The following is a 24,638-nucleotide window of genomic DNA, read 5'->3' on the forward strand; positions in this document are numbered from 1 at the left end:
CTTTGATGAAACTTAAATTTGGTCATTAGACAAGGAAAACTACATGCAACCACTTCTTTTGGAGATAGTTCTAGAAAGCCAGAGGTGCTCTTTCAAGTATACTGTAATTTATCTCTCTTTTTGTCTTTTTCTGAATTGCAGATGATATGCTTTTGGGAAGTCTAGCTAGAAGGGGAGTGTCAGGGTAAGCTTCTCAGTGTTGCCTGGTTGATGTGTTTAATGTTTCTCTGTAACTGAGCAGAGCGGCTAACAGTGGAGCTGTGGGTTGGGGAGCCCTTTTGGTTAAAGGGAGAATATTCCTGGTGGTGGTGGCAGCGCATGCTGTAGTATGGCATTCAAGAGGTGGACTTTCTCTGTAATGCTGTGACTCTGATGGCTTGGAGTCCTTGCAGGTCTCTGGGAATAAATATATGAGAAAGTTTCACGCAATAAAGCTCTTTCAGGCTGAATGTCTTCCTCTCCCCTCCACTCTTTGGAGATACTCAGCTACAATGGTTCATACATTTGAAAATGTTCATGGAAGAATAAGATTTGTAGTATCTAATAACAGATTTTTAAAAACTCTGAACCTCTTCTGTGGAGTGTTCTAGTGCCCTCCATGTGCTCTGAATTTCAAAGCAGGCATTGTGTGCAGGCTGATGGCAGTGGGGCTTTGTGTCTGTGTCGAGTTGCCTCTTATGTTCAAACTTAGTCTTCTGGGCCTTTGAAAAGTTGTTTTGGAGAGGATTTTCAGAGCAGGCAGCTAAAACTTGAAGTGTGTGTGATGCAGACAGCTGTGTACTGTCTGGCCATGTCTTCTGTCAATGGGAGAACAGTCTGTCAATGGGAGAACATCTGCCCTTCTCTCAGAAGTTGTTTAGCTGCATGATAAAGTGCTTGAACCTCTGAGCTTATTACTGTTAGCATGGACCTTGCAGTAACCTGTCCCTGAAAGCTATGGACTAGTGTTACCTCTGCCTGTTGTGAACCAGCAGGGCATGAGCACTTAACTTCCTCTACCAAGTGAGATAAATTTGCTCGGAGACTTGAATCTGTAGCAGTTCTTAAGTCATCTAGCGCCTATGCTATCTTCACCAGAAAGATGAATTTTCTTCAGCATAGGTTTGATAGGGACAAGTAGATTTTCTTTCTAATTGCTCTACTCAGCTACTCAGGGGTATAGCATGTATAACCTTAATTTGGACTTTTGTGTAAATATTAAAGATAGTCATAATTACATGCCTCTTTTTCCAGCCCACAGAATCTTTCGCATTCAAATTTGGGTTGGATGATGCCCAGCCAATAAGCACAGCTATTCACTAATGATGCAAGGGTCCTTCAGACATGAACCTTTCTCATTGTACAACTTTGGTTTATCTTCAGGCCATTTTATGTTGAATGGAGCACCTGTGGAAAAAGCATGAAGTGATTGTATAAGGTCTTCTATCTTAATATGGGCAAGAAATCAGATTGCATGTACAACTTCATTTGTCACTTCTAGATTAACAGGTGCTCTTCTTTTAATGGGTTTACCAGTATTCTTTGCATATGTACCACAAAGGTCTGTTTAGTTGTATTGGACCACTATTAGAATCTGGACAAGATCATTAATATTTTCATAACAGTAAAAAAAAAATCAATAGTTGAAAATTAAAATGTCATTTTATAGTACTATGACTATAAAAGCTGTTGGCAAAAAATATTAAAATGCTAGAAACTCAGCTATAATAATTGCGGGCAGCAGTATTGTAGTGCTTGGTTGTTCTCCTCCATTCTCCTATAACTTGCTGCAATTTTTCTGTGATCACTTTTTAGAATGTGTGCCCTATTACTCCTGGCAGGATCCTATTGGATAGTGACTAGTTTTATTCCCACTATCAGAGGATGAGTTGGAGTTTTTAAAACTTCAGTTTTCTACATTGCTGGGAGCCTGGTTTTGTTAAGTGCCTAATATATCCCTTAAGTGCATCCTCTTTGCTCTTTGAAATGTTTGACATGTTTACCAGAGAAGAGGCTATTGCTGTAACAACTGCATTTGCATCTGAAGTAATAGTGGTGAACTAATAATTGGAAGGAAATGAAGAATACATCTGTATTTGCTGTAGTTAAAGCTGAAACATGCTTTTCCATTTTTAATCTATTTTCAAGCACTAATTGGCATATACAAACATTTAAGCCTGATTTTTCTCTTAACTTTGTCAACTCCTTGTGTCTTTCATTTATGCAGAACAGACTTTGAAACATGTTGAACTGTAATAACCTTTAAGTTACACAATCACACAATAAGACTTAAAAACAAAACAATTTAAAAGATAGTCAGTAGATCATGGGTTTAGATTTTACATAGTTTGTCCAATTACATTTGGCATGCTGTGCTTAGGGAAATAATTTTGTTTTAAAAGAAATCAACTACCTATTTTTAATCTAATGGAAAACAATTAAGCCATGCCACTACAGTCACTTAAAAATCCTATGCAAGAGCTTTACAAAATTCAGCATCGTCTATGATAATGCATGTGCTTAACAGCAATTTTTGGAAAAATGTTTTCTACAGTTCATTTGACTTGTTTTTTGCGATTCTTCAAGCTTTAATATGGATATGATGTTTTTAAAAGGTGGCGCTCAGACAGGTTTTTAGATTGAAGTTGTTCAAGAGCAGAACAGATGGTTGCAAGATCATGTGGTAAGAGATCAGCCACTATTCAGAGTAGCTGTAGAGGTGCCAGATGACATTTATGAGTTTTGGGTACCCTAGGAAATATGTTGGTCATCACCCAGTTTCGTCTGTTTGATCTGAATGGGAGATCTAAACAATGAAATAAGGCTTCTTGCCCATCACAGAAATTGTGGTCTTGCTCACCAAAACAAGCCATAAGATTAAATATATTGTATAATTCAATATTTGCCAAGTTTGCAAGTTGGTTGTTGAAGTAGTTTTATTAACCATCTTTAGGATAATTTTTAAGTTGTGCTTAATCAGTAAACCAGACTAGCTATAGGAACTTGCACCGTGCAGTGATGGGCCTATAGTTCATTTTGATGCAGTGTCAGGTCTTCTGTGAAGCTCTAGGCCTGGGTTGGGTCATCAAAGGATGTGCAGGTGTTACATGGGCTGCTTCCTGCTTAAGGTTTGCAGAATAAGAGCAGAGTCAGTGTGGCTGATAATGAAGCATTTTAGTGGGCCTCCATCTATAAAGACTATGGAGAAAATGCTGAGATACTAAACCTGTTTCTTTCTAACTTTACATCTAAAATGTTAAATTGATTCATGTGGGTTAATGTGGTAGAATCTTCTCCAGTTGGACAGTGACTTTACAATACTGAGCTACATTGATACTCATGTGCTTTGGATCATACATAAGTGTGGACTCGAACACTTCTGGTCACATGATGGCTTTGGGGGAGGTTAGGTGGGTGAACCTGATCCTGCTCATGAAAAACATGTTTTTTTTTCTATAGAGCTATTTAATTGGAATTTAGAGGTTACCTCTGAAATTTTCTTGCAGATAATTGGCAGCATTTCACCTTAAGAAGGAAACTGCTAAGGAATCTGTCATCAGCTATGCAGCTACAGCAGGTCTCTTGGTTGACCCCAAGTTTGATATTAATCCAGGACATGATACTATAACATACAGGCATTTTGACTGCATACTGTTCTGTTTAATGCTTGGCACTTATTCTAAAATTCTAAGCTAAAATAGACGCTGCTTCCAAGTCTTCTGTTTTTTTTCCCTCCTGCCAAAACAAAGATGAAAACAGAACGATATGAAAGACCATAGGGGTCTCCTAGATATTAATATCCTGTTAGAGCCAAATCGTTCTGTCTCTTGAAACACAGGACAGTTGATGGCAGGTGCTATATTGTAAAAACATGCTTTATTTTCTTTGAGCTTTTATGGTATTGGCTTTGTGTGTGCGCTAGCTTATTTTTAGTTTGCACTTTTTTGACTGCAGTGGTTATCTTGAAATCCCCTTATAAAATGGGTACAAAATGGAGATTTTGTCATTTTGACTGCTATGTTTTTCACAGAAATTCAATGTCCTCTTTAAGAAAAGGAAATAACGAAAACCGAAAGAGCATATTTTACACCAGTGAAGAGTGGGAATTGCTGGATCCAACCCCAAAAGACTTGGAGGACTCAATGGTCCTAGAAGAAAAAAGGAAGCACCTGGCAGAAGGGAGTAAAGGTAGAAGTGAGGGGAAGGTTAGGGGAGCCTTTTACGCCTTTTCTTCTTTAGCATAGTACACTGATATGTGTATCTCCAGGAAATAAACGAAAATTTATCCTTTCTTCACAAACCAAACCCAGATTCTTTTAAATTCTTTAAAAAAATGATTCCCTATGTGTTTGAAAGTCCCCCAGCCAGTCAGATATAATAGGATATGTAAGAACTCTTCTTAGCCATTGTTTCAGGTTCGCTGAGCGTGTTAACTTCTTTATTTTTGTCACTTGTGGTGCAAAGTTGCAGGGTGAAGGGAAAACTTGAGGCTTTTGATTATCCTTTATTCAGGGCCCACCATTGAGGTAGAATTGCCTTCACACTTTAAAACATGCATATAATACTATACATCTTGCTTCTAAAGTGGGGAGGAGGGCAGGGGTGCGTGTGCAGTGGTAGTTCATCTGTACATTGTAACAGGTTCTTACATTTGACCAGTGTCTGCAGTTACCATGTGAAAGATGCATTTACAGCTTCTTAAGACCACTTCAGCTGACAGCTAAGTGATTTAATCTGTTAGAAAACATTCTTCTCTCTAAATATACTCCTGTTGTTATATAAATGGAGGTAAACCTTACATTGAATGCCTCTTAAGAGAACAGAATGCTGTGATATCAGGGAATATTTGCTGTAATGGCTACTGAGTTAACAATGAATTATTTGAAGCTTTCTTCCTTAGCAAAGATACTTTGCCATGGTGCCTTAAATTTTATGTAGTGAAATGTAAAGTTCTGTTCTATTCATCGGGGGGTTTATTTCATAAGCATTCACTTATGAAGTAAATCTTTTGGGGGCGGGCAGCATGGGACTTTGATTTGAGCTATATACTCTTCTCACCAGAGGAAGCGATTTGGAAAAATAAGCCCTGTTTAACGCTATTGTACTAGGCTATTTAAATACTGCTAAGAGTCTAATTTTAGTGAGCATATTTTTTAAAAGAAAAGTTGAATGTGTTGAAATGCCTTTTAAGTGAATTGAACTAGAAGAAATTGTTTTATGCAGGACTGACTAGTTCAGCTTTTCCATTTGATTTTGGCCGCATTCCACATAAAGCAAGACGCCCATTAAAAGACATGATTGGATCAAGCAAAAACCGGAACAGCAGTGACTCTTCTCCAACTGAGTGGTGTTCTGGTAATGGCAACAAACTGTTCTCTGAACTGCAGCTGAAATATCAAAGCCAACAAGAAGAGTTGGAAAAGTTAAAGAAAGATCTTTCAAGCCAAAAGGTAATTAAGCCCTTCAGGCAAAGTGTACAAATTCAAACGGATCTGACAGGGGATTTTGTACTTACCCTTTATAGCTGTCTAACTTTAAGAACCGGTTGCTTCTTGTAAAATAAGAATGCTAAGTGAACCTTTGTTTTCAAAAAGTCTTGAAACAACCACCAAGTCTTGCATCCTTTGAAGATTAGATCCCTGCACAGAGCTTTCATTTGCATAGTATTCAAGTGGTCACTCTTTAGTGTATGTGTATCTCGTTTAGTCTCTGAAGCTAGCTTTCTCATTGTCTGCCAGGATCCTGGCAGGTAATCAGAGCTGCTTTCACCATTCGTAAACTTCTACTTTCAAATCCTCTTTTTTCCCCTTTTTTGTTTTGGCCTGGTGGGTAGGGTAGAAGAAAGGGAACTGACTTCTATCCCTTTTTTAATCAACATCACAGAAATGTTTTATAAATGATAGACCTAACCGCAGACCTATGGATGTAGTATTGCCCTCATGTAGTGTTGGTGCTTGTATGACCTCTATTAGCTCAGATTCATTAGATACCTTGATTTTTAGCTGAAAGAATTTCTGCTCGTTTTTAGGTTGTACTTGGAGTTGGTACTGTACTTCCCAGTGTGTGAGATTATCAAAGGGCAAGCGAAAATAAATCCATGAGCCCCATATTTATTAAAGTGATATTATCTCTCAAGAATATATTTGTGTGTCTGAGCCAGCTTCTGTGAGAAATCTCTCCACTACATCCACTGATCTAGTGAAACACTGCTTTTACAGCTGCTTCTCCTGCTTTTAAAAAAAAGAATCATGTCTTTCAGGTAGCTGGAGATACTCTGACTCTTGATACTGGGCTACATTAAAACTGAAATCCATGGTCGCAGACTACCAGTAGGATGTCTTCCTGGCAACCTAGCTGACTAGACAGATTTTATATTGTATTTTAGAAGAGAGTAGATAGGAGTTGATAACCTACTGTGCAGCTGTTGCTTACAGGCAAGTTCTTCTAGCATGCATTGCTTTAACTAGATTCTGTTGGTGCTAACTTGATAACTTAATGACTATTGGCATGCCATTTATCAGTCCGAGTGTTATTTTTGATAAGCAGAACACCCGGTTATGACTGAACTATGGCCATGAAATCATCCAGCTGTTTAGTAATTATGAAAGTTCAGCTAACTGGCATTAAGCTAATACCTGAAGAATGTCAAAGCATGATGAATGAAGGAAAAGAATATCCAATTTCTCAACCTTTCCCTCAAAATCTGTCGGGTCCTTCACAGCTATCTCTGAAGAGGATAGCTAGGTATTTGAGCATATAGTTCCAACTCTCTCCTGTTCCTTTAACTTGTTGGGACAGAGGGCCCTAATCTGTTACTGCTTTGCAGCAGTCTCAAGATATATGGCTCATTCAAGGCATGTCTTTAAGAATTTTCAGGTCTCTGGTAATTTCTGGATTTTTTTTTTTCCTGGAACCCTCAAGTTCTCAGGAATTCCATAAAACTAATTCCTATTTCTTTCCTTGCTTTCTTGGTTAGTGTCAGAACACTTTACAAAAAAACAAAAACAAAAAAACCCATCATGTCACTGATCTGTCTTGCAAATCTTTCTAGGGTTGAACTTACCCTCCTTATGGTTCCACAGTGTCATACCGTTAACCAAACGTGGGAAACAGGAAAGGAAGTAATCCCTATTAGTGAGATTTACAAGTGAGCAATCTCTTGCAAGTTCTTCTTGCTTTCATAGTATTTATTGCTGATTTGGGATTGAAGGAATATTATCTTGTGGCTTTTTGCTGTTTGGTTTTCAAAGAGCTTCTAGTAGGAGCTGAGGCAAACCCTTTTTACAGTATTTCTTTTCTTTATTAAACTTCACTTTTTTTTTTACTTAGATTCACATATTATAGCCTTCACTGGATATTGGCTGGTATGCTGAGTGGAGGAAGAGTTCAAGACTTATCCTGGGTTTTGTGCACAGTAAACTTCTATTTTGTTGAAAATCGGAGTAGGATCTCATGCTAGCAAGGATTCAAGCAGGGTATTACTCTAAGCAACTGCCTTAACAGCTTTTTATGTGCGTGCACCTACACTCCCCTGTGCAAACCACATCTTTCATGCAAGTCAATAAATGTTGCAATGGTCCAGGATATTTGCATTCCCACTGGCAAGGGTACTTGTCCTTTTTAATAAGGAAGTAGAAAAAAAAAAAGTGGAAAAATTGTAAGAGATGACTTTTTTTTTTTTTTAACTTAAAACCTAATGTCTGTCTCTTTTAAAGCCATGAAATCTGCTTTCTGCTTTCTTCATTTCAATCTCTCTTTGTTTTTATTCTCCTCAGGAACTTGTGCGACTTCTGCAGCAAACAGTCCGGTCTTCCCAATATGATAAATATTTTGCAAGCCGTCTTTGTGAGGGGGTTCCCAAAGACAAATTAGAGCTGTTGCACCAAAAAGATGACCAAATTTTGGGTCTCAACAACCAGCTTGAAAAGTTAAATCTGGAAAAAGATAGTCTCCAGCAGGAAGTAAAGAATCTGAAATGTAAAGTTGGAGAACTCAATGAGCAGTTGGGTATGTTGATGGAAACTATTCAAGCTAAAGATGAGGTGATCATGAAACTCTCACGTCAACTCAGTGAATGCGAGGACAATGCATCCTCCCAAAGTGGAGCAGTAAATTCCTCCATGGCTACCTGTATTAATAAGGAACTACAGGAACTGGACAGACTAAAAGTAAGAGCAATGTCTCTGTCTTGGTGGATAGGGGAATCTCTGCTCCCTATAAAAACTTTCTAGTCTGCTATACTGTCTGGGGAGATCACTACAGCATTTCTCCAAGATACTCATCACCTGAGGCTTTCTCTGCTTGGAATCTACACTTTGAACCTGTTGTGTGGCAATCTAAACAGGACTTTTAGACTTCTGAGCTGGTCTGTACATCTATAGTACAGTGTATCATGCTTTCAGTAATTTAATCATTGGTGTGGAGGAGTGATGTGAGAAGTAATCAAAGGAACAGGAAAGAAGTAAGGGTAAGAGGAAAATGTAAGCATGGAGGAAAACAACCAGGAAGTTTTCTTTAAAGCAAACAAAAAAAGGAGACCATGGATTTCAAAAGTGAGGAAAAAAGCATGTGGAATGACAAAAGAGGAGGGGGAATCCCAGGAGAAAAGAGAAGTAGGAGTATAATCTGTGTTACTAATGTTGCTCCAGATGCTGTCAATGCAGTTTTTCCCTCTAACCTACCTTGGTTAAATATGTCAGAGGCTGTCTTAGTGGAGTTACTGAAACTACCCATTTTGCTTAAATTCTTGTTTTAAATGAGCTTCCTTTCACTGGGTAAATGTTGTATTCTGAACTGATTACAATTCCAAATCATTTGGAATGCAAGTGACTCCTTTACTAAAACATATCCAAATATTCCTAATTTTCTTTCCTATGTTTGAGCCCATGAAGCTTTGGAAAATAAAACTGAAACTGTAGAAATTGGTCTTGGCAGAAAGCAGAACAAAGCTGGAGCTGCAGATGGCAGATGCTCTGGGGTGTGGGAGTAGTGTAGCTGTTGGGAGGCTACCAACTTTCCTTCATCCCACAACCTCAAGTTTCAGTGGTGGTGTGTGTAGCTCAGGACTGAGTGGATTAACTGGGGAAGCTTATTGTGGAAGACCCTTGCATGGAGGCAAACATCAAACTTGTACCCTAAATGAGGGATGGTGAAGGTAACCAAAATCAAATGTCGTGTTGCCTGTTATGTGCTCCTGGCCAAGGTGTAGCACCATGGCCGCTCTGGTGTTTCCTGCATGTGCTGTTCTCCCCCCGCGCGGGGCAGCCCGGCAGGATTGTCCCTCCAGGCCACAGCCAGCCGGAGCCGCTGCCTTCTGCCCAGAGCACCACTCCGCGCTCATATCTGGCATGTGTACTCGCTGCCTTATGTGGAGACCAGAGATATACTTAGTTTGATCCTGATATTTTTAATCAATCCTGTTAGCTGTTTGCTCTCTTTTCTGTGGTATACTTTCTCTGGTAGGTGTTTCCTATTTGTGAGATATTTTTATTAAAAATCCAGTTTGCTTTTTTTTATCAACAGGACAATCTTCAGGGTTATAAGACCCAGAATAAATTTTTAAATAAGGAGATTTTGGAACTTTCTGCTCTACGAAGAAATGCAGAAGCGAGAGAGAGAGAATGGCAGGCAAAGGTCAGACTAATGCAGCATGTTCTCATTTTGGCAATATATAAAGCAGCTTTCAAAAACTCAGTTGTAAATCTACCCAAGGAACTTGACTGTGTAACAGAAATGGAACAGTTTGAAAGTATTAATGTAATTGAGTTGGTTTAAAAAAAAAAAAAAAGCATTACAGGCTAATCTTTCTGAACTGTTTCTTCAAAAGCATAACTAAAGTTTATAGTAGTATGAAGTTCATTTTTTGCAACTTATGAACACAGGCATGTGTTATTTCTAAATATATGTATTGTTTTCTCAGTATTAAGTCTGCAATACTTACTGTGCAGAAAACAGGCTGCATATATAAGGATGTTTCAGGTGTTCTTTCAGTTATATGTCAATTATATTTCAATTATTTCAGTTATATGTAGAGCTTTCCTCTTGTAAGTGTGAAGGTTGAGTAAACAATGATGAATGTAACTCTGGAAGTATGTTTCGGTATAGATGAATATAAATGTAAAGAAGTTAAAAGTAAATGGTAAATGTTCTGATTGCCTGCGGCAAGGAAAGTATGCTTATGTATGCACGCATCTGTAGTTGAAGCAAGATACCTGTAGCTATTGTTTGGTGGGGTTTACTTTGTTTTTTGGAAACTGTGTACCTAGTGGTAAGGTCTAAAGGCTATATTTTTTGGCATCAAATCCTGTGATCACAATTGTTGCATGCTGTAACTGGTCTGTATCTGGACCTATGTAATTTAGACATCGTATATTTAGTTAATCTTCGTTAAGTTCTTTGTCTTCAGGTGTGCGTAGAATAAAGCTGATACTTTGAGAGCATAAAATGGTTAAGTTATACTTTGTACAGTGTAATGATATTTTTTGTGTAAAAACACGAGGTGAAGTCTTTGGGCTACTATTCAGCCTGAAAAGACTTTCTGTAAAAAGTAACAAATATCTCAGTTTTCTTTCAGAAATATTTTATATGCAAAATTTTATAGTAGTGCAATAAAATCAATATATAACTATTATTTGCCAAATGCAAGAGTTGCTTTGTTTTCTGGTGATGCAAAAATAGGAAAGTAAAGCTAGCTTTTCTTGGGCTTCAGATTTCTAAGCAACATAAAATCTGGCTCAATATATTTTTATCTGGTCTTTAAGTGTTTTATGAAACCAAGTTTCTGAAGAAATGCCTTAAATATATTATATTCTTTTCTGCAGTATACTAGCTTGGAAGCCAAACTCTGTCAGATAGAAAGTAAGTATTTGATCTTGCTTCAAGAAATGAAGACTCCTGTTTGCTCTGAGGAGCAGAGCTCTACTCGTGAGGTCATTGCACAGCTACTGGAAGATGCTTTGAAAGCAGAAACTAGTGAACAACCAGAACAAGCGTTTTTCAAACCACACCTGGTCAGGTAATTCAGTCCCATTAAAACAGATTTGTCTATATATGTATATGTTTATATGAACATCTTATATAGGTAAATGTTACTATTTTGTAAGTGTGTCATTATCTGTAGCAGAAGCAAGTACTGTCATTGGCAGCTAGAGCGCCTGGCTCTGAGGTGGGCCACGTACCGCAGTTTGGGAGCTCCCGTTGTAAACATCTTCACCAGTGTATGTTGGTGGACCAGGCTCTAACACTGGAAAACAGGCAGCGGGGTTATTTTTGGACTTTGAGGGGTGTGTTTTTAATGTGCTTCCATTCATAAATAACAGTATAATCATGGCGTTCTTTTGGCCTTATGAACGGATGTAGTATTTTGTTTTAGGTACAGTATGAAATTTAGAATCAAATATTGCTGGATAGTTGCTGAACTACTGAAGAAATGAGTGCAATTGGCTTCATGTTCTTATTTAAGTCTTTAAAATCTGTGCACTGATATACTTTGAACTATGGAACAACTTTCCGAATGTGGGTTTATTCCTAAAAAGATATGGTATAGAAAAAAGGTTAATAGTTTATTAAAATTTCTTGAAAATTTTGGGGAGTGACTTGAGGGAATATTTGAAGTAACCTTAGAATGGGAACCTGAGAGTTTTGAACTACAGAACACCTATTTAGATGCCATATTCTTTTTTTCTTACAGTGAATATGATATATATGGATTTCAAACAGTCCCAGAGGATGATGATGAAGAAAAACTGGTAGCAAAATCACGAGCTTTGGACCTGAGATCTCTTTCTCTCAGTGAAAATAGAGAGATCTCTACAGGGGTAAAATGGGAAAACTATCTTGCAAGCATGATGAATAGAGAGATGATACGCTGTCTAGAACTGAAGAATCTTATAAGGTCTGGAATTCCACATGAACATCGTTCCAAGATGTGGAAATGGTGTGTCAATCTCCATGTTAAAAAATTCAAGGACAGCACTGTTCCTGGGTATTTCCAAACCTTGCTTAGAAATGCTCTTGAAAAACAAAATCCTGCATCTAAACAAATTGAGTTGGATCTCTTGAGAACTTTGCCAAACAACAAACATTATTCTTCACCAACATCTGAAGGGATCCAGAAGCTGCGAAATGTGTTGCTGGCATTTTCGTGGAGGAATCCTGATATAGGATATTGCCAAGGTCTCAACAGGTAAGATTTTACAAATCTTGCATTGTAAAAATGTAGTGAAACACTTGAACCTTTCAAATTACATACATGGAACATCATGCTTCTGGACAGCAAACTTCCCTGTGGGTAGTATGTTAGTAGTTTTTATTAATAAACTGATAACTTAAATGTTCTGGTTTATATGTTTAAAAAATGGGATAATGAAACTTGTAAATACAGCCTTGCAAAAGAACTGGAATTGAAATTAACTCCCAAGAAATGTGCTATTTCAAAATGTAGGTTTCGCATTGCCTTTATGACAGCTTTAGGTTATCTTTTTGCTTTTGTGTGTGAGAATTTGTTAGCAGGGTGGGGGTTTTTTTTAAATAAGCAGAAATAAATGCTTTAAAGCTTTTAGTACTATGAAGGCCACAAATCTCAGTATTTCTTCCAGGATGTGTTACACTGGAGTTAAAGTAAATTTGAGAGTGACTCTGCTGTTACAAGGCTAAGAAGTTTGAAGTGTAGTGTCCTTGCGGTCAGTATTTGAAAGCTGTGATACTCTGAGGTCTGTAAATGCAGGAAGGCATTATCTGAAGCAGGTGTATTAAGTCCCACACCCCTCTGGTGGTGTGAAGCGGTTCCGTAGGTGTCCTTTTTTGCACTAGTTTGCATACTAGAATAGGTAAAGGCTTTGGAATTAGAGCAACCTTATCACTTACCCTGCCCCTCAGAAGGGGGCGGATGTATTAAAGAAGGTCCAGTGAAAAGTGTTAAAGCCCCTCTCCTACCCCAAGCTTTTTTCAAAAGGAACCATTTTCACATTGAATCACAGGGCTTTTAGGTCATTCCTGGGTTCAGTTTCTCTGCTTTGTTTTATATAAGCCTTGCCTAGAAGCAGAATATCCCTGCAAAAACTGCAGGGATAATCCCCTTTCTGAAATACTCACAAATGAAAAAGAAATTGATAGGGAAACTTAATCTAAAGGGAAGCCTCCCCTGCTGGGAAGAGGGGCAGACCCTGTCCCTCATTCTCTTCTCCCTTTATTCCCTCCCTCCCTGTTTCTAAAGATGGTATAATTCTATCACAAGTCTCTTACGGATCAGGTTCAGATATTTCATGGGTTAAGGCAGTAGAGGGAGCAGAGATGAGAGGCTAAAGGAGAGAGTTGAGGAAACGAATTCATTCTAGTTTGTATCAGAAGATATTGATTCATCCCCATATTTTTTCAGTATTTCATTATGAAAGATAAGGGAAGAGCAATAAACTTTTTAGAACTAAAAGTTAAGTAATTGACTTAAGACATATGAATTGTGTTTTGTCAGCGGGGGGGGGGGAGTTACTTAGGAATGCTTAGATAGTTCTCCGGTAGGAACCAGGATAAGAAATCAAAATAAAACTAGGGACAAAGGGATGAAATACATGTACCTAGCATGGTAACCAGAATTAAAGTGAAATTTGGTTGTGCGGGACATGAGGCTGTTCAGGAGTTAAGTTTGAACAGGAGGAGTGAATAATGGGGGACTCAAAGTATTCTTTTTTGACTGTTTGTCATGAGCAGTTTTGCAGCTCTGTAGGTAAACAGTACTTTTTTTTAGCATTAATACAGTCTCTGGCACACCACAAGACATGTCTGAAGAAAACAGTGGCTGCTATCTTGGAGCAATGTGTCTCTGACTATAAGGTGTCAGAAATGCTTTTACTAAACTTGGACTTTTTGAGCAGCATAGTTTTTGCCTAAGGTATCTTTGGTTTTTATTTTTGTTTTTACTAGGAACAATTCAGCATTTGGGTATACTTGCAGAAATTAAAAGCAGCTTAAATATTAATTCCTTGCTTTGGTTCTCTTAACAAGATTATCAGGCATTAAAAGTTTAAGCTGTGATATCAGAAGTAGTTTGTGGTGTTGCAACTCCTCTTGCATTTCAGAAATAAGGTTATTTTGAGAAATACATTTGAGGTGAACTTTCATATTCATACAACTATTGACAACACAGTTATTCCTCTGGTTTTTCCTTTCATAATCAGTGGAAACTGGAAAACCAGGAATGCAGCTAACTGTTCTTTAATCTTGATATATTTTTTTTTTACTTTAGGAAATTCATTTAAAGAAAGTAAGATCTTTTTGAAAAATCTTAGGTATTTAAATTTACCTTAATTGATACAAGGTAAACTTGCTGCAAAAGATTTTTTTTCTAAACTTATGACAATTTTGCATGTGAAATGCAAGAGCCACCTATTTTTTTCCACTTCAATAAGGGAAGGCAAAGAAGTCTGGGAATTACAGTAGTAGATTAAAAGCTAGCAAACTTCTAATTATTTTGCCTGAGTTCCTGGCAAAACAGCCTCCAGCAAATCACTTTACTTTTGCCTTTATCTGCTTGTTTATTGAACTGGATGAGAATACTGAGCTTGGCTGAGAGCCATCTCATTGCCTCATTTTGAACTTCTATTAATAGTTTTGCTGTGTGGTGATCCACTGTTAGTCCATGTGTCTCCAAACAGAAACAAATGTTCTATTGTAATTGCTCTTAATACATTTTGTGGTGTTATAATAATCTTTTTCTCCAAATAAACTCTATTTTCAGGTTGGTAGCAATTGCACTTCTGTACTTGGAACAGGAAGATGCTTTCTGGTGCCTAGTAACTATAGTGGAAGTCTTCATGCCACGTGATTATTATACCAAGACACTGCTAGGATCGCAGGTGTGTGCTATGCCAAAACAAAGCCTGGTCCCATAAACTGCAGCCAGTTAAAACTTGCTCTAAAACTGGCTGATAAACTGCCTTTTCTGAAATAAGTAAAGTGGAAATTATTGCCTTTAACCCAAAAGGATGGTGTGAGACGTGAGGAGCTGCCAGCGGCGAGCTCTGAGCAGCAGGACCCTGAGCAGGTCAGGGACCCTGGTGTGGCATCAAACGGGCTGGTCAGCGATGGGCGGGAGCTGCGGCCCTTGACCGCTCTTCCGATTACCAGCTCCCCAGCATTAACAGACCTGATTCTCCTCCTTCCCTCAGAACCGGGGAGGGGCAGGCAGAGAAGGGGGGCTCAGGGCTCTTCGGGAGAGCAGGGGGGCGAATGCGTTCTGCAGAGCCGAGAGCAGTGTACCCTGCAGTGCTCCTCCGTCTCCAGCTGATGCTCTGGTATGTGGTGCTGCCTCCTTCCCCCAGGGCTTCCCCAGCTTGTTCCCCGCTCCGGGGCTCCTGTGCCACCAGAGCACTAGGGATGTGCGGCAGGAGCACAAGGTCTGTGTGCGAGGGACCCTTAGAAATGGGGGGTGTTTTAAGCAGCTTAGAGATTGTGGCAGGAGGGGAGGTGCACGCTGGGATGTTGGTGTTTGTGGAAGAGTTGGTGGATGTAGCTTAGACATTAATTTGACAGTCCTGGGGTTCACTGTTAGCTCTTGCAAAACTACTGATTACAAGTTGGTAACAGACCTACCTTGAAACCACTTAAGTGTTGGAAAACTTAGGAGCAATAATGTCCTATTTGTCTCTCTAGGTTGATCAACGCGTATTCAAGGATTTAATGAGTGAGAAACTCCCACGGCTGCACGCACATTTTGAACAGTACAAAGTTGACTATACTCTTATAACCTTCAACTGGTTTCTCGTAGTATTTGTGGACAGCGTCGTTAGCGACATCCTTTTTAAAATATGGGACTCTTTCCTATACGAGGGACCAAAGGTGAACTGACTGAGCAACTTTTTCCAGCTGTTATCTGGTAACAGAATGCTGCATTGTGAATAAGTACAGGGTGGAGGAAGGTGGTTGTACAAAAACCCTGCCAATTAAAATCACTGGTAGGAAAAGAGGGAGGAAATGTGCATAAATAACCAGCCAAAACACTTTTCATTTTATATGTTCTGCAAGTTAGCTCGTTACGCAGAAGGATTCTAAGTGCTGAGCATCTTCCTTCCTCCCTACCACCAATTTTTTTAAACCTTCAAAAACTAAATTCATAAGCAATGCTGTCTGCTCCTACATGCAGCTGTCTGGTTAATCAGTTAAATTATATTAAAATGAGATACTGTTACAAAGAAGAAAGCTTAATTGAAGGAGGCAAAAATTAAGAATACTGAAAAGATGCAAAAACTTGCTCTAAGTGCTAAAATTTAGTTTGTCTCTATAGTGAACACTTGTTTCATTTGTATGGACATTTAAATTATAACTGTCCAACAGTCAATGACTATCTGGGCTACTATCTCATAAATTACTGGGGGAGGGGATTGTTTCATGTGTTTCACACTCAGGAAATTGTAGTGAAATAAAATCGGGGCAAGGAAAGTCCTTGGATTTGAACATAACATTAAAAGCAGATGTAGCGACTTGGAGAGAACAGGAGGGGTATAAAATAAGTAGGCAAAAATAGTATATTAACTAGGTTCCTTGCTGGCCTCATCTGAGCATTCTAATACACTGGTATTTTTACTGAAGCTTTCAAATCAATTTTAAGCATCGAGGTATGTGGTAAAGCCAGTCAGGTACAGACGGACACAGTTCAAAACTTCCTGAAGCCTTTTCAGAGCGCAGGGAGGTAATGCCTCTGCAGCTTCTGCCAAAGCCGATTGGCAACCTGAGGTCAAATTCCTCTAGCGTCAGTTCCCCAATACGTCCCCAATGTGTTGGGGAAGTTCAAGGCACTGAAATACAACTTGCTAATTATTAAGCAAAGCTTAATTTCTTCTTCGAAATAATTTCAGTAATGCATTCAGCAGGCCCAGCTGTCTTTGTTTTACAACTGAATTGGGCACTCAAACTTCAAAGAATTTATACCATATAAACTCAGTATCGTATTCTGGATAGAACAACTTGTGCTGATTACACTATGTAAGAGAAGTTTTTGGCAGCTTTTGGGGGGTGGAGGCTGGAGGAGCAGAGTGCGGCAGGGAATGGAGATAGAGGGGAGTATGATTAGATAGCTCAAATGCAGGCTGTGGGAAGAGTAGCTTTTTTCCTTTGAGTGTATATTAGATTAAAATGAGAATCAGTGCATTCTGTTCTTAAAAGAAAAAAATGTGTTTTTATCAGGTAATATTCCGATTTGCCCTGGCACTTTTTAAATGCAAAGAAGAGGAAATCTTAAAATTGCAAGATTCGATGTCCATATTCAAGTACCTTCGATACTTCACGCGCACTATACTTGATGCTAGGTGGGTAACTCAAACTTGTATGTAATTGAAAGACTTGTGGTAGGGTATGACAGTAGTCTGCTTTTTTAATCTAGATATTAATTTAGATATTAAGTAACTAGAGATAAAAATGTAATTCCTGAGATTTCTCATCAGTAGTCCAACTTTACCTAGCAGCTTCTTTAAACTCTGTTTGAATGACTGTTTCATGCTACAAAAATGAGAGGAAACAAAAGCAGAACTGATAAAGCACAGCTGTGAATTTTGAGTAACAGTTATGGTGACTCTGCCGGGCTGCTCTTGTTTAGCAGTTGTATCATGGTAACAGCACTTCAGAATTCCAGCCATAGAGGAAAGCCTCACCCTATAGTGGGGGTACAACTTATGTTATAAAATGCTTTAAAACAAAAACAAACCCCAGTTTAAGTACTAGATGTTAGCTGTCCCTCACTGAATTTAGGTATCTTATGAATTGCTAATGTGTAGTCTAATACCACATAAATAGACCTTGATTTTTAACTTGCTTTGAAGCAGATATTTCAAGTTAGATACCCTTTTATTCCTCAGTACTTTGCATAGGAAGTACAGCTTATGTAAATTAAGGTCTAATGTTTTAATGTGTTATCCTGATTACAAGACTGTAGAGCAACATATCAAGATTAAAAAGAACAGCCATATTGGGGTTGTTCTAATGGCTGAAAATATGCTTTGCACAGATATTTATATATATACTGGAATCTGAGGTGTTTTTTACCGTAATAAATTCCATATGGACTTAGGCTTACACTTTGGCTGCTGCTGCAAGAACCATTTATTATTTTCACTTTCCGTGTTTCAGTTTTGGCTGGATACAGGTTAAAACTGAACGGCCCTATTCTGTCTATAGTCTGTTGCTAGGATTGATGCTGGCATAATGTTCTGCACCCAATTTAAAGGGTAAAAATGTTGATAACAGCTTCTGCTTCCCCTGCTGAAACCTCTGTGAAGGCTCGGGGCGGGGAGGTAGCATGGTGCTTTATGTCTTAGCATTCCCCCTTCGCCTTGAAAAATGCTAAACAGTTGTTGTACTCAGCTGTTTGTGACCAAAATAAATGCTGACTACGATTCCAAATCTGGAAGGGACAGGAAAGTATGTACTTGGTTTGGGGGAAAGAATACACTAAAGCAATAAAGGAATGAAGCCACCACTTTTTTTTTAATCTGAGATTTGTGGATACTTTAAGAATGTAGCTTATACTTGCTTTTTGTTAAATGTGACTTTCATTTTCGCAGACATACTCCAAGAAACAAAAAGTTGCAAAAAAAAAAAAAAAAAAACCCACAAAACTGTTCTTGCTTAATTTGAGCAGAATTTTATGTTAGTTTTTAGACGTTTCATTAGAGCTACAGATTTGGCTTTTCTTTGCTTTTACAAATACGTAAAAACATATGGTGATTAGGTCTCCTGTCTGAACTTCTGATACTGAACTATCCTATTTTAAAGATTACCATTGCTGGGGGGGGCAAGCTTGCTAGAAGAGATCTCATTTTGTTTTTAACAAATTTAACAATGCTCTTCACCACCGCTACCACCCCCGACTAATCAGGTATCATCTTTTGCCAGATGGTGACAGTTCAGGTGAGGACAGAATTCAGTGCATCAAAGATGTTTACAATACAAATTTACTCTGTGCTAGTCTGTAAATCCCTGTTTGCTTTGAACTTTAAAAGTTAGAAGGAAGACATTGTGTAGCGTAGTGCCACCTAGCGGATCTAAATTTGCCTGCCAGAACTGATTTGTGCGATTCAAACCATCTGGTTTCTTACTCCACCGTTTTTGTACAAGTTTTACAACATCAAAACTTAGTGCAAAAGTGTGAAGAATGATATCTATTACTGATATGGACAACAAGTCATCTTGTTCAGGAAAACAGCAGAAATTTTTTTACAAAATTTGTGAACATCTGAATTGGATAGAAAGTTGTTTTACACGATTTCTAGATTTAAGTTTTCTAATGGACAAAAGTCTGCACAAATGTGCATAATTATAGTTTGGGTTGTAGAACGCTATAGCCTGTATATCTAGTTAGGTTTTTCTACAGATGAAGATTGTTCTGTAGCATGATTGTGCACAGGTAGAGAAGCTGTTGGAATACATTCTGGTTATTTATAACTTGAAATAATTCTGGTTTACCCAAAAATATAAACCTAGGGAGAGCCTAGCCTGAAAGAAAATAAGTTGTCCAAATCAAATTTGTTAATATTTGGGTTCAGTTGGATAATAAAACTACGGTAAGTTACTAAGGATAATAGGAGAACTTGAAGGTACATAGTATCTTGTTTTGGGTGTAGAACAACAGTAGTGACATGCCTACCTTGGTTTCTGGTAAGCTAGTGCTGATATCCTGAATGCAGAGAAACAGGAGTATTATGTCCCAAAGCCCTGAATTATAGCTGCTGCTGCTCTTTAAGTATAGCACTTGGGCTTACACTTGACTTTTGGAGATGGTTACCTCTGTCTTTGGACCGAGTTAGGCAGATCAGGTAGTAAGTGCCTTGCTGTGATAGTTGATAGTATTACACTGCATTGACTGGAAGGACTACGGCTGCTTTCATGGTCTCTGCTGGGTGCTCTGACTAGCTTGAGCTGTCACTAGCTCAGAGATTTATGCTCCAACCAGCAGAATCCCTGACCTTTCTAACTATATCATAAAGTTTGGCTTATACATGTTCTGTATTATCCTTGTTTATACTTGTATTATCCCAGGCTTTATCTGGCCTGTTGAACCACTTCATTACCCTGGATAGCCAGAAGCTGACTGTCTTGGTATTGAATGAGCTTCAGTGAATTATGTGAAGGAAGTGAAATATCTGATCTATAATCAGATAATTGGATGCACTAAATATTCTGCCTAGCCAACGAAGCTCTGATCAGTCAAGCTTGCATCTTCTGTTCAGTGTTGTCAAGGCTCTAACCACTATAGCACTATGTAGAATTTCAGGATGGCTTTGCAAACTGGTGAAAGTTTGAGATCATTTTGTCACTTGAAGTAACTTTTAAAACTGAGTGCTCTAAAGACCTTCCTTGAAATCTTGGTAACTTCATATGAGATATGTCAGGTATGTGAAGGAAATTGGAGAAGTGTCAGCTGTGCAATAAATATTAATGTGGATGAAGTTCAAAACTGACTTTAAAAGACACCAATGTCTGTCATCTTCTAATGTTGTATAATCCTCCAGGAAACTGACTGCTATCGCTTTTGGAGACCTGAATCCTTTTCCATTACGTCAGATCAGGAACAGAAGGACCTATCACCTGGAGAAAGTGCGTCTTGAACTAACCGAACTTGAAGCCATTCGCGAGGATTTCCTACGTGAACGAGAGACCTGCATAGAAAAAAGAGACCTTATTAGTGATGATGAGGAGGACAGTTGAAAGTACTCAACTTAAACTTTTCTTTGGGATCATGACCAAAGTTCATTGAGTGAGTTAACCTCCAATACACTTTATTAATCCTATCAAACAGAATGTAAACTAATTGCTTTTGGAAATATGCAGGACAGATTTCCAAACCCCAGCACTTTCAGAAATATTGCTTTGTATGGAGGCCAAACACTTCTGTTTACAATTATGTTCATTGAATTGTATGTAGAGCACTTAAATGAATATCTCAGTTTAGTCAAACAGCTGAATTGCCAGTTGTTTTCCTGTAGCACACTCTTTGTGCCTATATGTGAAACAGTAGTAAGGAGGTCATGACTCTGCCACATTCATTGCCAAGGTTCTGCTTTTTTTGACATAATTATGCTTTTTGTAGCACAGGCACAATGTGGGAGGACATTTTTCGTTTTCGTGTTGGTTCAATAAATGGCTTTTGTCGTGTTGTCCTCAAATTAGCCATTCTTTAGGTCACAACTAGAAAAGCATGGAATGAAGCACCAGAAGAACTTTTGCATTCCTTTCTTTTCCTGAAGCAACATGAAATGCATCATTGATCGGAACACTTGTTCTATTCTTTAAGTATGTATGTTCAAGTACCTATGTGTCATGTGAGTGTTCAGTGTATACTGGAACAGTGATACACATCACTTATGCTTATTTGGGCAGCTGTGTTAAAAATTCTGGTTAATACAAAGGGATTTATAGGTCAAATTCTGTTCAGTCAATTTTATCCCTATTCTTTTTTTTTTTTTTTTTTTTTTGAGACATTGCAGTCGGGGGGAAAAAAGCTGCAGCCAAACCCCAGATATTATGGAGAATGGAACTAGCCACAGGAGTACCATGTTTTAGTAGCTAATTAGTTGTGTATCTGTTAAAGGCATTTTTTATTTTTTAGGGCTTCTACCTATCTAGGGTTTCAAATAGGATGAAGTCTTGATCTTTTAAAAAGAAACATAGTAACTTTTGCATGGATGTATAACCATTGTACAATAGTGGTAGAGATAGGATTCTTAAATATTTAGCAGTGACTCAAGCCTAAAGGCCCCAGCACACGCACAACAACTTAAGATCCTTTTGCGGAGGAAAAAACGCAATATTCTCTGAATGTGTTCATCTTTGCTGTGAGTGTTGCATGCACATGCTACAAGGGAGTGTAAGGAAACACTTGGGACATTTAGCTGTAGTGTTTCTGACTATGAAAACCTGATTGTAGGCTATTCTTTCTCACTTCATTAATAGCTACACTTTTTAAAAACAGTTCTGAGGACGAGGAGGTTTTTTGCTGGCTATTCTCTGATTGGGCTCTTGCAATATTCTTTCTTGAGCCATTCAGAATGTCTGATTTAGACACTGTCTCTGGATGAACCATGGTAAAACTAACATTCAAACACTAGGTAGCAAATCTCAACTTCTTGGGGCTGTTAATTGGCAAAAATGAAAACTGATGATCGGGAATAGTCAAGTGCATGAAGCTTCTACAACATCTGTTTTCTTTTGTTCTGAGAACAAATAGGATTTCTGTCAAGTATGTGCATGTAATTGCTTTGGAGAACTTAAATGGGGGGGAAATCCTGCTTCTGTTTCACAGCACTTTTTTTTTGAGAATGTTTATAGTCTTCTCTAAATAAGGATATCATAAGACAGTTTATCTGGAAGGGGAATATTGAAATGAGGCAAATATTGTGACTTACAGAACTTCTTTTGATACCTAATGTGTGCCTTTTCCTGTGTAACAATTTCAAATAAGCCAACAAATCCTTGCTAGTGAGGGAAGCATGGTATGATCTAGATTTGTGTGTTGCTTCGTCTACCTTATCTATTATAAGCGGGGAGGGGGGTGTTATTCCCAGTTACTCTTGGTTGCATACTTGAATTTATTAGGTAGATTTTTCATATTATTGCATGTACTGTATTCCTTTTTTACTTACAATTGGTATTTGAATATAAAAATGGGACCAGCTTTTCTAATTTTCTAGTTATACTGTCTGTTTTGAAAGAGCTGGTCTCTGAATCACAATATTCTGTAATGTTCAGTCCTTTTTTGTTTTCATCTTGTTTTCAAGTGTTAAGCTTAGAAAGAGATTTCATTTAAGATCTTCCTTCCAGTGGCAACAGTTGAAATGTTAAGATGAATAATTCAGAAGTAAGTACCTACCCTGTTCTTACAAATCTATTATTCTTGGGTTTTTTGAGTCTTCACTATGAACTGACCCTATAACTTAGGAGATGTTTTCATACTGAATTCATTAAGGTCTTCAGGGTGTGAAGATAAAACTAACCTTGAGGCAACTGTTCAGGAAGTTCTCTAGCTGACAAAACATGACTTACAATATTACAGGACTTTTTTTTTTTACAATTTTACTGAAGGCTAAATTTGTTACTGTGATTCATTATAGATATTGTTACCCAGTTGTACAGTAAAAGTAAGTTTCTTATGCTAAGTGAATCTAGTACATGAATAGTAGGAAGCTTATGGAAATCATGTCTCTATTTTGTTAGCTTACAGTTGTAAAATGAGTTGATAGTATTTTACTCACATTCCTAGCAAGCTGATTTTGTTTTGTTGAGCATCATTACTGATGCCTTAATCAAAAGGTCAAAAAAATTGAACAGGCATCTAAGACTTACCTCTGACCACTAGAAGTCTGCATAGAACAACTGAGATGAATATAGCAGGAAGCCACTTCAGGGGAAGTTTGCCTTGCTGTTGTAAAAGTTTTTGGGCAAATGCTAGTTTTCTAGTGATGCTTCATCTGGCAAATTTGAAGAATAACTCTTATTAAGAATGTGAGATACACAGGCAGTATTTAAACCAGATGAAACCAAACAAAAATACAGTGTGACTTGGTCTGCAAAGCTGAATTGCGTAGATCCTGAGCATTCCCATTTGGGGTAAACTTTCAAAGCAATGCATGAGGGTTTAACTTTTGTCACTTATTAGGAAATTGACTTGTTCATGCGAATACAGACCTTAAATCGATGATCAGAAAACTGTTTAATGTTTCATGGCTTTGTCTATTGTAATGAACACTTATAGGCTTTATTTTTTTAACATTAAGATTATGCACATGTGTAAAGATTTCCTTATGCAGGGCTCCCGGTGTATGTTACATAAACCAAACCACTGAGTTGCGTCCTGCAGAATATTCCTCCATCCTCATAGCTGTGTGTGGCTTTCCAGTGAAGCTTCTATCTATTGTTTAAAATCTTCTGTTACAGTCAGAAATCTGGTGCACTACATGTTTAGCTATTAAAACTGCACAGTATTCCAGCTTTACCTGTACATGTCTGTAGGTGGTATTATCATCAAGTGTTATTGTATTGTTGCTTTTTTTTTTTTTTTTACAAGCTATATAATCCATAGAAAGAATTTTTGTTGCCTTTTATGTGTCTTCTGTGAGAGATTCTCCCCTTCTCCCAGTCTTTGTAAACATGGTAAGATATTTCAGCAGAACGGGAAGGACTTTTGTTCCCTAAGACATCAAGAATGAATGAATGAAATGTCTGGTCTTAAATCTGATAAATTAAGTTGTATGTTTAGTCATGCTTAACTGAGAAATGGAAAATTAGTCACTTTATTTCAAGAAAAAGTGTGGCTGTTTAAGTGAATCTTTCCTTAAGTGCCATGTTATAAATCAGCAATATGTGGTACAAGAAATTTGAATCACTAAATGTAACCAATGTTTTGCTAAAGACTGATGTAAAGAAAAATAAATTGTTTATTACTTTGCATTACAACTTGCTCTGATTCTTCTTTTTTTATAACAGATGGAAATAACTGCAGGTGCCATCGAAACAAAAACCATTAGTAAAGTTGGTGATTGTCTGATGTGATTTGAGAGTTTCTATAGAGGAACAAATACGCAAATTTGGTTTTGAAGCTTGAAGATGCGGACTATAGACATGTTGCGTGCAGGTGATGCTGACTGGGTATACTTATAATTGGTGTCCTTAGTTTCTTG

At 38.0% G+C, this 24,638-nt stretch overlaps 1 protein-coding gene across 9 annotated transcripts in view; it reads left to right on the forward strand.

The window, feature by feature from the left end:
• Positions 1-24,638, forward strand: part of TBC1D2B (TBC1 domain family member 2B) — a 57,962-nt gene that overhangs the window by 16,644 nt on the left and 16,680 nt on the right. For 4 of the 9 annotated variants that reach the window (XR_003255501.1, XR_003255502.1, XR_003255500.1 and 1 more), the window contains exons 4-14: positions 4,010-4,167; positions 5,203-5,429; positions 7,755-8,147; positions 9,502-9,612; positions 10,800-10,993; positions 11,669-12,163; positions 14,711-14,828; positions 15,625-15,810; positions 17,155-17,276; positions 20,475-20,719; positions 24,445-24,592. Coding sequence is in view for 5 of the 9 variants with exons in the window: in XM_026077829.1 (XP_025933614.1) it covers positions 4,010-4,167; positions 5,203-5,429; positions 7,755-8,147; positions 9,502-9,612; positions 10,800-10,993; positions 11,669-12,163; positions 14,711-14,828; positions 15,625-15,810; positions 17,155-17,276; positions 20,475-20,670 (2,200 nt within the window). In the remaining 4 variants the exon portion in view is untranslated. Of the gene's footprint in view, positions 1-141; positions 185-3,485; positions 3,557-4,009; positions 4,168-5,202; positions 5,430-7,754; positions 8,148-9,501; positions 9,613-10,799; positions 10,994-11,668; positions 12,164-14,710; positions 14,829-15,624; positions 15,811-17,154; positions 17,277-20,474; positions 21,123-22,739; positions 24,415-24,444; positions 24,593-24,638 lie in introns of those variants that run through there. The other 5 variants (XM_026077832.1, XM_026077830.1, XM_026077831.1 and 2 more) reach the window with 4 other exon arrangements.

The sequence above is a fragment of the Apteryx rowi genome, unplaced genomic scaffold (genome assembly GCF_003343035.1).
Source record: "Apteryx rowi isolate R43461 unplaced genomic scaffold, aptRow1 scaffold_463, whole genome shotgun sequence".
NCBI classification, from domain to species: domain Eukaryota; kingdom Metazoa; phylum Chordata; class Aves; order Apterygiformes; family Apterygidae; genus Apteryx; species Apteryx rowi.